Source organism: Enhydra lutris, unplaced genomic scaffold, assembly GCF_002288905.1.
Source record: "Enhydra lutris kenyoni isolate GAN:26980312 unplaced genomic scaffold, ASM228890v2 scaffoldscaffold1, whole genome shotgun sequence".
NCBI classification, from domain to species: Eukaryota; Metazoa; Chordata; class Mammalia; order Carnivora; family Mustelidae; genus Enhydra; species Enhydra lutris.
The window spans coordinates 73,503,772-73,517,527 of record NW_019154085.1 but is presented as its reverse complement, the minus strand read 5'-3'; the positions used below and the strand labels follow the sequence as shown (position 1 = coordinate 73,517,527).

At 36.3% G+C, this 13,756-nt stretch overlaps 1 protein-coding gene across 1 annotated transcript in view; it reads right to left on the bottom strand.

Annotated features, from left to right (window-relative positions):
• The window catches only part of LOC111143941 (alkylglycerone phosphate synthase), a 135,916-nt gene that overhangs the window by 74,947 nt on the left and 47,213 nt on the right, over positions 1–13,756 (bottom strand). The window contains exons 6-7 of the mRNA XM_022497980.1: positions 10,347–10,418; positions 8,740–8,819 (exon numbers count right to left, since the gene is read on the bottom strand). Coding sequence (XP_022353688.1) covers positions 8,740–8,819; positions 10,347–10,418 — 152 coding nt within the window. The remainder of the gene's footprint in view (positions 1–8,739; positions 8,820–10,346; positions 10,419–13,756) is intronic.

Below are 13,756 nucleotides of genomic sequence, written 5' to 3'. Positions count from 1 at the left end.
TTGTATGTATTTAAGAAACACAATAATAAAAAACTGGCATAACTATCATATTCTACACATACTGTATCATAAGTATTCTGTGCAAAATCATGCAGAGACATAGCTTATCAACTCTAAAGCAAATCACAAGTTTAAGTACCACCCATCCACTACAATATTTAAGACAGTTCAATGTTAAAGGCAGTGAATATATAAGGTTTTTCTATAAAATAAATGGTTAAAAACCTGGCATTTAAAATCCTGGCACAGAATTTTAAGCATCTACTCAGTGTAAAAGACTTTTATTTTACATTATCTCACTTAATCTTCACAATTACCTTCTGGATTATTACTGTTTCTATTTTACAAATTTATTAACAGATTTAGTGGTAAATTTGTACACAGTAAAGTATATGTATACAGAAATCCAAACACAGCCAAAGCCTATTACAGAATAGGCTACTCTTAAGTGATCTTCTAAGGAAACCGCCTTTTCTTAAACTCTGGGATAAGGACAAAGGTTAATGAGGAACTTTACAGAAGAATAATCAGGCTGTTACCATCTGAACATCCTGACTAATTTTAGCAACATGTAGAGTGGACAACCAGGTATTATGTGCCTCCTGATGTGATGTGATGTGAGCTAGAAAAACACATCACCATCTACAAGATATCCTTGCTTAAAAAAAAAATTTAAAAGCTATGCCTGAATCTAACCAGACTTTATATCTGACTTTGAGTTTAGAGGACATACAAAGCCTACTGGAAGAGTTAAATGACACCAAGATGAAATGACAGGGAAATTCAAAATATGACACATTTTATACTGCAAATAACCTACATTTTCCCAAAGTCAGTAACATTCAAAAAAGGAGAAAGAAGGGGGTTTCAGATGAAATGAAACAGGGAAACAACCAAAAGCTAACATGGGCCTTGTCTGAATCTCCCTATGAACAAATGAAGTATAAAAGAAAGACAATTTTGAAACAACTATAAAATCTGAATGTGAACTGGATATTAAATGATAAAGAATTCTTTTTATATTTGCCAGAAGAAATAATAATATAGGGAGAAATGCCTTTTAAAAACAGATACATAAGTAATATTTAGATAAGTAGCATAATATCAGGCTTTACTTTTAAAATAGTCAAGAGGACAGTCTATGATGATGGAGGAGTAGAAGACCTTAGTTTCATCCGGTCCCTGGAACTCAGCTAGCTAGCTATCAAATCATTCTGAACACCTGTGAACTCAACCAGAGATCAAAGAAAAGAATAGCTGCAACTCCACAAATAGAAAAGTGACCACTTCCTGTAAGGTAGGAGGTGCAGAGAAGTGAATCCAAGACAATATATGGGAAGATAAACCACAGCAGGAGGGAGAGAGAGCCTATGTAAGCTGGAACCAGGGGGGGATATAGCAATGGAGCACAGAATCAGAACTTTTAGAAGTCTGCTCCAGTAAGGGACATCCCTGCCTGAAAGGTGCTCAGGTGGCGAAGGAGGGTGGAATCCTAGGCAGGACGGGGTGGTCCCAGGATCCCCGGGGTCACAGGAAGACCAGGAGTGCCTGAGTGTGACAGAGTTCCCAGGCATCAGAGTGGGAAAGTCAGCTGCAATAAGCAAGCCCAGGAGTGAGCTCTCAGCTCAGGGACGCCATATACGGCCACCCACGGCACAGTTGGGCAACAGCTCTTTGAGCAGGGACCCAGCAAACAGCAGAACCAGGGAGACCTCCCTCTCTCCGCCAGGAGGACCGGCACAGATGCACACTACAGGAGTCTACAGGGTTTAGAGACTTGAAATGGGGCTGCGTGCCTGATACAGAAACACTTGGTTACAGGACGGAGACCAGGGAGACAGGAATAATTGGCTGCTTTTCCCTGAGGGTGCACTGCGGAGTGGGGCCCCAGGCTTTCAGCTCCAGGGCAAGGGATTGGAAGGCTGCCATTCTCATTCTCATCCTCTAAAGTGGCAGGAAAAGCCTTCAGGGAACAAAAAGCCACATAGAGCAATCCGGAGCTGCTTACTTAGCCTGGCCCCCTGGCAAGGGTGGTGAAATTCCACTGGGGCAAATACACCTGAGAATCAATGCAACAGGCTTCTCTCCCAGAAGATCTGCAAGAACATCCAGCCAACACCAAGTTTATCAATCACACAGAAATGTAAAACTCCAGCACTAGGGGAAAATAGTATACAGACTTCATGTTTTTTTTTTCCCACAATTCTTTAGTCTTTCAATTTTTTTTCTTTTTCCGTTTTCAACCAATTTCTTGTTTTATCAACTCTTTCTTTAAAATCTTTTTTAAATTTTCATTTGTACAGTTAAACTCTATCCTTTCATTGTATTTTATTTATTTATATATATATATATGTATATATATATATATATATATATATATATATATATATATGTTTTTCTTTCTTTATGATTTTGAGATATAGTTTTTTTAACAAACCAACCAAAATACACTCAGGATATAGTGTACTGCTCTGTTCTGTTCACCTGTCTGTTTATATTCATTTTTTCTTTTTTGTCTTTTAATTTTCATCTTCACATTTACATTCTATCCTTTCCTTGCATTTAATTTTATTTTCATACATATACAAATATTTATTTCTTTACAATTTTGGGATCTACTTTTCTAACAAACAGACCAAAATACACACATGATCCGGGCTATTGCTCTGTCTGTTCACCTGTCTGATTACATTCTTTTTTTCTTTTTTTTCGGTTTCAGGTATCTTCTGATTTGTTTAGTGTATATTTCTCTGGGGTCATTGTTGCCATTTTAGTATTTTGTTCTCTCATTCATCTATTCTTCTCTGGGCAGAAGGACAAGATGGAAAAACTCACCTCTACAAAGAGAACAAGAGGCAGTACTGACTGCCAGGGTCCTAATCAGTATGGTTATAAGTAAGATGTCAGAACTAGAGCTCAAATTAACAATTATGAAGATACTAGTGGGGCTTGAAAAAAAGCACAGAAGACACTAGAGAATGCATTCCTGGAGAAAAAAAAAGAACCAAAATCTAATCAAGTCAAAATCAAAAGGGCTATTAATGAGATATAATCAAAATGGGGGCTCTAACTGCAGGTTAAATGAAGCAGAGGAAAAAATCAGTGATATAGAAGACAAAATGATGGAGAACAAAACTGAGAAAAAGAGAGATAAACAACTACTGGATCATGAGGGGAGAATTTGAGAGATAAGTGATACCATAAGGTGAAACAATATTAGATAATTGGGATCCTGGGGTGGGGGGATGGCGGTGGAGAAGGTATACTGGAGCAAATTATACTGGAGAACTTCCCTAATCCAGGGAAGGAAACAGGTATCCAAGTCCAGGAGGCACAGGCAATCCCCCTCAAAATCAATAAAAATAGGTCAACACCCTGACATATAGTAAAACTTGCAAATCTCAGAGATGAAAAAAAATTCTTGAGAGCAGCTCAGGACAAGAGGTCCATATTATACAAGGGTAGAAACATTAGACAGGCAGCAGGCCTATCCACAGAGACTTGGCAGGTCAGAAAGGACAGGCATGATATATTCCTGTGCTAAAAGAGAAAAATATGCAGACAAGAATACTTTATCCAGCTATGATGTCATTCAAAATAGAAGGAGAGATAAAAAGCTTCCAAGGCAAGGGCAGCAGGGTGGCTCAGTTGGATAAGCTTCTTCCTTTGGCTCAGGTCATGATTCCAGGGTCCTGCAATTAAGCCCTGCACTGGTCTCCCTGCTCAGCAGGAAGCCTGCTTCTCCCACTGCCCCTCCACCTGCTCCTATTCTCCCTTTCTCTCTCAAATAAATAAAATCTTTAACAAAAAAAAAACAAAAAAACAAAAAAAAAAACTTCCAAGACAAAAAGAAACTAAAAGAATTTATGATCAATAAACCAGCCCTAGAAGAAATATTAAAAGGAATCCCTTAAGCGAAGAAAGAGCCCAAAAGGAACACAGACCAGAAAGGAACAGAGACAATATACAGAAAGTTACTTTATAGGCAATACAATGCCACTAAATTCATATCTTTCAATAGTTACTCTGAATGTAAATGGGCTAAATGCCCCAAACAAAAGATACAGGGTTTAAGATTGGATAAAAAAAAGCAAGACCCATAGATAAGCTATCTGCAAGAGACTCATTGTAGACACAAAGACACCTTCAGATTTAAAGTGAGGGGTGAAAAACCATTTATCATGCTAATGGACATCAAAAGAAAGCTGGGGTGGCAATCCTTACCTCAGACAAATTAGATTTTAAACTAAAGACTATAATAAGAGATGAGGAAGTACACTATATCAGAATTAAAGGATCTATTCAACAAGAAAATCTAACAATTATACATATTTATGCTCCTAACATGGGAGCAGCCAATTATATAAACCAACTAATAAAAAAATTAAAGAAACACATTGATAAGAATATAATAATAGTATCATACTCACTGCACTCACTGCAATAGACAGATCATGTAAGCAGAAGATCAAATAGGAAACAAGGACTTCAAATGACACACGGGACCAGATGGGCTTCACAGATACAGTCAGAACATTCCATTCGAAAGCAACAGAATATACATTCTTCTCAAGTGTACATGGAATATCCTCCAGAATAGATCACATACTAGGTCACAAATCAGGCCTCAACTGGTACCAAAAGACTAGGATCATTCCCTGTATATATTCAGACCACAGTGCTTTCAAAGTTGAACCCAATCATAAGAGGACATTTGGAAAGAACTCAAATACATGGAGGCTAAAGAGCATTCTACTAAAGAATGAGGGGGTCAACCAGGAAATTAAAGAAAAAACATTTATGGAAACAAAAGAAAATGAAAACACAACTATTCAAAAACCTTTGGGATGCAGCAAAGGTGGTCCTAAGAGGGAAGTATATAGCAATAGAAGCCTTTCTCAAGAAGCAAGAAAGGTCTCAAATACACAACCTAACCCTATACCTAAAGGAGAAATAGCAAATAAAGCCTAGACCCAGCAGGAGAAGAGAAATAACAAAGATTAGGCCAGAAATCATAAAAAAAGAAACGAAAAGAACAGTAGAACAGATCAATAAAACTAGGAGCTGGTTCTCTGAAAGAATTAATAAGATTGATAAACCCCAGGCCAGAGTTATCGAAAAGAAAAGAGAAAGGACCCAAGTAAATAAAATCATGAACGAAAAAGGAGAGACCACAACCAACACCAAAAAAATACAATTATAAGAACATATTATGAGCAACTATATGCCAACAAATTAGGCAATCTGGAAGAAATGGATGCATTTCTAGAGATGTATAAACTACCAAAAGCGAAACAGGAAGAAATAGAAAACCTAAACAGACCTATAACCAGCAAGGAAATGGAAGATGTAATCAAAAATCTCCCAACAAACAGAAGTCCAGGGTTGGATGGTTTCCCAGGGGAGTAATACCAAACATTTAAAGAAGAATTAATATGTATTCTTCTGAAGCTGTTTAAAAAAATAGAAAGGGAAGGAAAACTTCTAAACTTGTTCTATGAGGCCAGCACTACCTTGATCCCAACACCAGACAAAGACCCCACCAAGAAGGACAATTACAGACTAATAACCCTGATAAACATGGATGCCAAAATTCTCACCAAGATACTAGCCAATAGAATCCAACAGTACATTAAAAGGATTATTCACCACAACCAAGTGAGATTTATTCCTAGACTGCAAGGATGGTCCAACATCTGCAAATTAATCAGTGTGATACACTACACTGATAAAAGAAAGAACAAAAACCATATGATACTCAGTAGATGCAGAAAAAGCATTTGACAAAGTACAGCACCCTTTCTTGATTAAAACTTCATAGTGTATGGATAGAGGGAACGTACTTCAATATCATAAAAACCATATACGAAAAGCCCACAGTGAATATCATTCTCAATGGAGAAAAACTGAGAGCTTCCCCTAAGGTCAGGAACACAGCAAGGACGTCCACTATCACCACTGTTGTTCAACATAGGACTAGAAGTCCTAGCCTCAGCAATCAGACAGCAAAAAGAAATAAAAGGCATCTGATTAGCAAAGAAGTCAAACTCTTACTCTTTGTAAATGTCATGCTACTCTATGGGGAAGACCCAAGACTCCACCCCAAAATTGCTAGAACTCATACAGCAATTCAGCAGAGTGGCAGGATATAAAATCAATGCACAGAAATCAGCTGCATTTTTATACATTAAGAATTAGAAGAAACAGATAGTAAGGAGTTGATTCATTTACAATTGCACCAATAACCATAGGATACCAAGGAATAAATCTAACCAAAAAGGCAAAGAATCTGTACTCAGAAAAAAAAAATAGAACACTCATGAAAGAAGTTGAGGAAGACACAAAGAAATAGAAAAATGTTCTATGCTCATGGATTGGAAGATCAAATATTGTCAAAATGTCTATGCTACCTAGAGCAATCTATACATTCAATGCAATCCCTATCAAAATACCATCAACTTTTTTCACAGAGCTGGAACTAATAATCCTAAAATTTGTATAGAACCAGAAAAGACCCCGAGTAGCCAAAGGAATGTTGAAGAAGAAAACCAAAGCTGGTGGCATCACAATGTCGGACTTCAAGCTCTATTACAGAGCTGTAATCATCAAGGCTGTATGGTACTGGCACAAAAACAGACACATTGATCACTGGAACACAAGAGAGAACTCAGAAATAGATCCTCAACTCTATGGTCAACTAATCTTCAACAAAGCAGGAAAAAATATCCAATGGGAAAAGGGCAGTCTCTTCAACAAATGTGTTGGAAAAATTAGACAAGCCACATGCAGAAAAATGAAACCGGACCATTTTCTTATACCATAGACAAAAATAGACTCAAAATGGAGGAGAAATCTAAATGTGAGACAGGAATCCATCAAAATCCTAGAGAAGAACATAGGCAGCAACCTCTGTCACCTTGGCTGCAGCAACTTCTTGCTAGACACGTCTCCAAAGGCAAGGGAAACAAAGGCAAAAATGCACTATTGGGACTTCACCAAGATAAAAAGCTTCTGCACAGAAATGGAAATAGTCGACAAAACCAAAAGACAACTGACAGAATGAGAGAATATATCTGGAAATGTCTCATCAGATAAGGGGCTAGTATCCAAAATCTACAATGAACTTAATCAAACTCAACACCCAAAAAAACCCAAATAATCCAATCAAGAAATGGGCAGAACATATGAACAGACATTTCTCCAAAGAAGATAAACAAATGGCCAACACATGAAGAAATGCTCAACATCTCTTTGCATCAAGAAAAAACAAATCAAAACCACAAGATACCACCTCACACCAATCAGAATGGCTAAAATTAACAAGTCAGGAAACAACAAATGTTGGTGAGGATGCAGAGAAAAAAACACCCTCTTACACTGTTGGTGGGAATGCCAACTGGTACAGCCACTCTGGAGAAGAGCACGGAACTTCCTCAAAAAGCTGAAAATAGAGCTACCCTATGACCCAGCAATTGCACTACTACCAAAAGTACAAATGTAGTGATCTGAAGGGGCATGTGCACTCCAATGTTTATAGCAATAGCCAAACTACAATAGCCAAAATCTGGAAAGAGCCCAGATGTCCACTGACAGATGAATAGATAAAGAAGATATCAAATATATATACAATGGAATACTACTCAGCCATCAGAAAAAAGAAATCTTGCCATTTGCAACGACGTGGATGGAACAAGAGGGTATTATGCTAAGCCAAATAAATCAACAGAGAAAGATAATTATCATAATATCTCACTCATATGTGGAATTTAAGAAACAGAGGATCATAGGGGAAGAGAAGAAAAAACAGAACAAGACTTAATCAGAGAGGGAGACAACCCATAAGAGACTCTTAATCATAGGAAACAAACTGAGGATTCCTGGAGGGAAGGGGGTAGGGGGACGGGGTAAATGGGTGATGGAAATTAAGGAGGGGATGTGATGTAGTGAGAACTGGGTACTACATAAGACTGATGAATCACTGACCTCTACCTCTGAAATTAATAATACATTATATGTTAATTAACTGAATTTAAATAAAAATTTAAAAATTAAATAGTCAAGAGACAAAGAAATATAAAGCCAATATGATAAAAAAATGTCAATAATTACTTAATCTAGAAAACGGATATACTATTGTCTCTACTTCGGTGTTTGAAAAAATTTCAAATTAATAAAATAAATAATAAATAAATCTTAAACTTTTTATAGTAATGAAGGCATATGCAACCACAAATATTGTTGACTATATAAAGTTTAAGTTCATTTCCAAATCAAAGCTTTAACATGGCACCATGTCCAACTCTTGTACCATAGCAAGCCATAAGGTCACAAAATAATCCTATGATTAAAATTAGTTTGCTCTCCATTCTTCCAGAAGCAAAAGTGCAAGAGCACTGAAAATTTGGGGGATAAGTCTTGGTGTTTCAAATCAATCTTAAGTAATAATATTGTTTTGCTTTTAACTATACAAATCAGGTCATCTATTGTCCCAATATTCCAACCCATGCTTCTCAAATTATCAATTTCTCAGGCCAATTTGGTAGAAATTACCAAGATATATACCTGAGTGTGAGTGAACTTAGCTTTCTGAAACATGAAGACAATGGTAAAATACAATGATAAAATAAATTTAAAACAAAATGTACCAAAATATACCTTTTTAATGACAACTAAGACTGAGCCATAAGAGTTTTTTTAAAGCAAACACTATCTTCAAATATGTCTGAAAGTATCATATACCATTTGTGAAGTGTCCAAAGAAATAATTGTTCTTGTCTCATCTGCAGGACACATTAGGCCATATGATACACTTGTTCCTCCTGCCAAAATAGAAAACAATTTTAACATTTTATTTTTTAGCTACATTTCTAGGGCAAATCCCTAATACAAAGTATACAAACAGGCCCGCTAGAAAAGTAATACCTATTTCTACTTTGCAAAATGTAATTTGCAAATGCTAACACACTAAAAGCACACTCACCTTTATTTTATGCTGCATGCCAAAATGAAGAAATATTATGGAGCTGAAAGCAATGGGATATGGCTCCATCCCCTGGGCACACTCAAGTGACGCCCCTAGCAATTTGTGAAACTCCAAAAACATGATTAGAAAAATTCTAAGCTAATGATTACTCTGGAGATATTGCTTAAAAGAAAAAATACTTCCTAATTCAACTAAAGACACCTTACCTTAATTATAAAATTCACTTATCATTTGAAATATCTTATATTGTCATACAAAAAGACTTTAATAAATTAGAATATAAGCAAGTTAAAATTGCCCAGATTATATTATATTCAAACAAATATATATGTTAATGATGAAAAGGTGATTTTAATATAGAATAAATATATACAAGTATATAACCAATGTACTCCTGTTTCCCATTAACATTTGCTATCAAAGGAAAAATGTTTTCTTGATACCAACATAAAATAATACTGCGTTTAGTCCTTAACCATCTGTCTTACCATATACCAGAGTAAATTCTTAATTGGTATTTCCATGTGTCTTGGATAAAAAAAACTCTCGATACGAGTAAGAATTACAGGAGGTGGAGACCTACTATATTCAGTTTACTTTTACAAGGTGAGACTGTGAACTGTCAATTAAGAGCATGCCTGTAATTAGTAAATACTATTTGCTTGTCACAGTCATTTGAAATCAGAAAAATATTTCACTAAAAGCAGCACTGTAGTGCCTTTTTTGTTTTTCATGAATTAAAAGTATCAGCTGAAGAAGGAATCTGGAACTGATCTGTTTGGGGTCCCACTTCTGTTTCATCAAAGCTAACTGAATCAGTGAAGTCAATTTCCTTTGGCTTGTATAGGTTATTAGAATGTGGCTGATAAACGATCAAGAGATCAAATTTGTCTTAAAGGCAAATTTGTCTTAAAATGCAAAGCAATGTTAGTTTTCAACATTAAAATGTATTACTGATCTGGTCATCATTGTCCTAGTTGATCTTTCACACTGCATAGTGTTCCTTCTCAAAAGTATATATTGGATATATTTAGCCTCTGAAAAATAACGTTCTCTCCATAAAGAAAAAGGTTAAAAAAATAATTACTAAGGTGGGAACATTTTCTTATTTAAGCATTAAGTCACAGTGTGAATTGGGATCTATATGGCAAAGAACCCATGAACAACATGTTTCAAACAGTCTAGGTGATAGATCTACTCAAAAATGAGCATAAAAAATTTTTTTCAGAATAATCATATCATAATTACAAGAATGTTTGCTTTCAATGAGATGATATCAATATTTAGAATACAAATAATTTAAATAAAAATAAAAATTAAAAACACATTTACCATATTAAAATTTAAAAGGCACAATACCTACCACCAATTGGTATGATACAAAGGTTATATTTGCACGCTAGATTCACAATCTTAACTACATCATCATGACATGCTGTTGAAAAAAAAAAAAAGAAAAATAAATTAATCACAGGGATATGAACAAAATCTGGGTAACCCTGCAAAGTAAAGGTCCATGAAGTTCTTTAGTGTATAAACTTTTTCTTTCTTTATTCACTCATTAACACACATTAAACAGCTATATTAAAACAAAATGTTTACTATTTATCTTTTTAACTTTTTACTTTTAAATGATTTCATACTTACAAAAAGGTTGTAAAAAGGGACAAAGAATTTTCTTCATCCAGCAGCCACAAATATTAACATCTTATATTTTCAATTATCAAAATCAAGCAATTTACTATTACACAATACTATTAACTAATACATAGGCCTTATTCAAATTTTGCCTATTGTTCCACTAATGTCCCCTTTTTTCTGCACCAGCCAATCACACACTGTATGTAGTTGTCATGTTTCCTTACTCTTCTTTATATTTTGTTTTGAAAGATTTTATTTATTTATCTGACAGAGAGAGAGAGAGAGAAAGTGTGCACAAGCAGTGGGAGCTGCAGGCAGAGCAAGGAGCCTGATGTGGGGCTCAGTCCCAGGACCCTGGGATCTTGACCTGAACAGAAGACACACACTTAACTGACTGAGCCACCCAGGGACCTCTCCTTACTCTTCTTTAATCTGAGAGAGTTCCTCAGTCTATTTTTTATATTCATGGCCCTGACACTTTTGAAAAGCACTGGTCAGTTATGGCATAGAGTATCTGCCAATTTGGGTTTCTGCCTCATCATTAAATTCAGGTTACACATCTCGGCAGGAATTCCACAGAAGTGATGTTGTGCCTTTCTTACTGAGTAACATCTGGAGGCACGTGATACAGCCAGGTCTCATTTCTGGTAATGTTAACTTCCATCCTTTGGTTATAAAGTATCAGCTAGGTTTTTCCACTATAAGAACACTATAATTAATAAGTATCTTGTGGGGAGATAGTTACTCTATATAAATACATTTCTCATCATACTTTCACCCACTAATTTTTGCAGCCATTGATTCTCTACTGTTTTTTAAGCAATTTTTAAAATGCTATACATAATGTACTACATATATTCCTTTCTATTGTACACAACTAAAGAGTACTCTTTATCAGAATAAAAGTTATATGAGTAAAAAAAAACCTGACAACAGAAGTTCTTAGATACAAGACACAAGATGCTAAACCTCAATTTGACTAGCAATAAAGCATTAAGTCAGGGACCAACATGGCAAAGAAACTATCTGAGAAAGATAAATCTTTCTCCATTTAATATGGCATGGCAAAGAAGAGAAAAAGACTTGACGCAAGGAAACAATGCAAAAATCAAGTATTACCTGCTAAGAGCTTGAAAGGGAAATTAAGGATGTAAAACATACAAGTGAGTATCTGTGGGGGCCAAGAAAAACAAGGCTGTACCCACCTCGAGTCTAGCCCTGACATAAGTACAGCCATCTTGGCAAAGCGGAGGCTGGCACCTTGCACCCCCTTCTCCACCCGCTCCCCTCCCCTCGGTAGTATGTGTGACATTCCTCAGCCACCCCTGGCTGCCCTAAAAGAAAATCAAATAGTTAATTTGCAGAGATCACAATCCTGCAAGACAGGAGTCTCCCTTGGTTTACCAATGTCCTAGAGATTTATAACAAAGAAGCTATCTTAACAATAGCACAATTTCCAGAGGCAATAACTCAGTTCCTTAAGCCCTAATGTCGCCCTCCCCACCATAAAACTGAAGGAGGCTGAGGCAGAAGGAAATGTAAATAAAGTTAAATTTCTTCTAAACCTAAATCTCACTAACAAGGAAACTTGATAGGAGAAATGTGAAACTTTATCTCTAAAACTCCAAGATAGTGTCAGCAATCATTTCCAAGCATATGACCCACTGATATACATCTAAAGGGTCTCACAAGAAGATTTTTATTATTGGTAATGAATAACCTTTTCCCCAGACAACAGCTAGCCCCTCAAAGCCCTGGAGACCTCGCTTCCAAAATTCCTTAGAGACTTACATCATCAATAACCCCCTTTGTCCTCACCCACCGCCGAGTCCACCCCTACTCTGCCTTTAAAAACTCTGACTGTAATCTGGCTCGGGGTCCAAGTCCCTACTCTGCTGTGTCGGGTATACTTGGGCCCAAGCTTAAGCTTGTCAAATAAACCCTCGTGTGATTGCATCGGTGCTTGGCTCCTTGGTGGTCTCTTGGACGCGAAAACTCGGGCATAACAATATCCATTAATGAAAGTAAAAATATTGTTCTATAAGAATTATCATTTCTCAGGTTTGTTTAAAACTAGGAATATGTCATTTGTGTCATTCCAATTTTTAAAAAATGTTTTATTTATTTATTTGACAGAGAGAGAGATCACAAGTAGGCAGAGAGGCAGGCAGAGAGAGAAGGGGGGGGGGGAAGCAGGCTCCCCGCTGAGCAGAGAGCCCGACGCGGGGCTCAATCCCAGGACCCTGAGATCATGACCTAAGCTGAAGACAGAGGCTTTAACCCACTGAGCCACCCAGGCGCCCCGTGTCATTCCAATTTTTAATAAAAATCCACTTTAAGCTTTCAGATTAAGCTTATAAAAATTACTATGTGTGGTAAAAATTTTTACTAAGTGGAATACCAGTTGATTAATAACTAATAAAATACCCAAACAAAAATCCTTTAACAAGACTAAACTACTTCTAGGACTGTCACCTAATCAAAAGCTTTCTTCAACCACGCTATCTGACATAGCACTCCCTCATCCCACTGCTCACCTATACAGCTCTCTATTTTCCTACTGTGCCTTTTCTTCACAGCACTTATCCCTGCTCAATACATTATACATTCATTTCTCTTTTTCCTGTCTCCTTCCTCACTAAATTGCATGGCACCTGAGAACAGATTTTTGTTTTGTTCACAGCTCATCCTTAATACCTGGAACAGTTTCTAGCACTTATTTTCACAGGCCTAAAGTTTTGGTATTTAGACAGTTAAAAATAATGAATAAATACTAAGTTTAATAAGTCAAATGATTTAAAAATATGTAATTGTTAAGGGAGACTTTATTTTTATAAGCATACTTACCCACAGACAACATAAATGAGTGACTATTTGTCCAAACTAAGTGAAAGGCAGAGATATTCACACTGTGTTAAGGGTCACAATGGTGACAAATCCTGGTTTAAGGATGAGTCCAAATCATAAAAATTACATATATTACAAGTTCTTATGCTTAGATAAGTCCTAGACATCCTATTAAAGCAAATATATAATTCAGATTCAAATTATAGCCAGACTTAAAGACATCCACAAGGATAGATCTCCTAGGTATGTGTATCCATACAGGGAGTGTGTGTGTGTGTGTGTGTG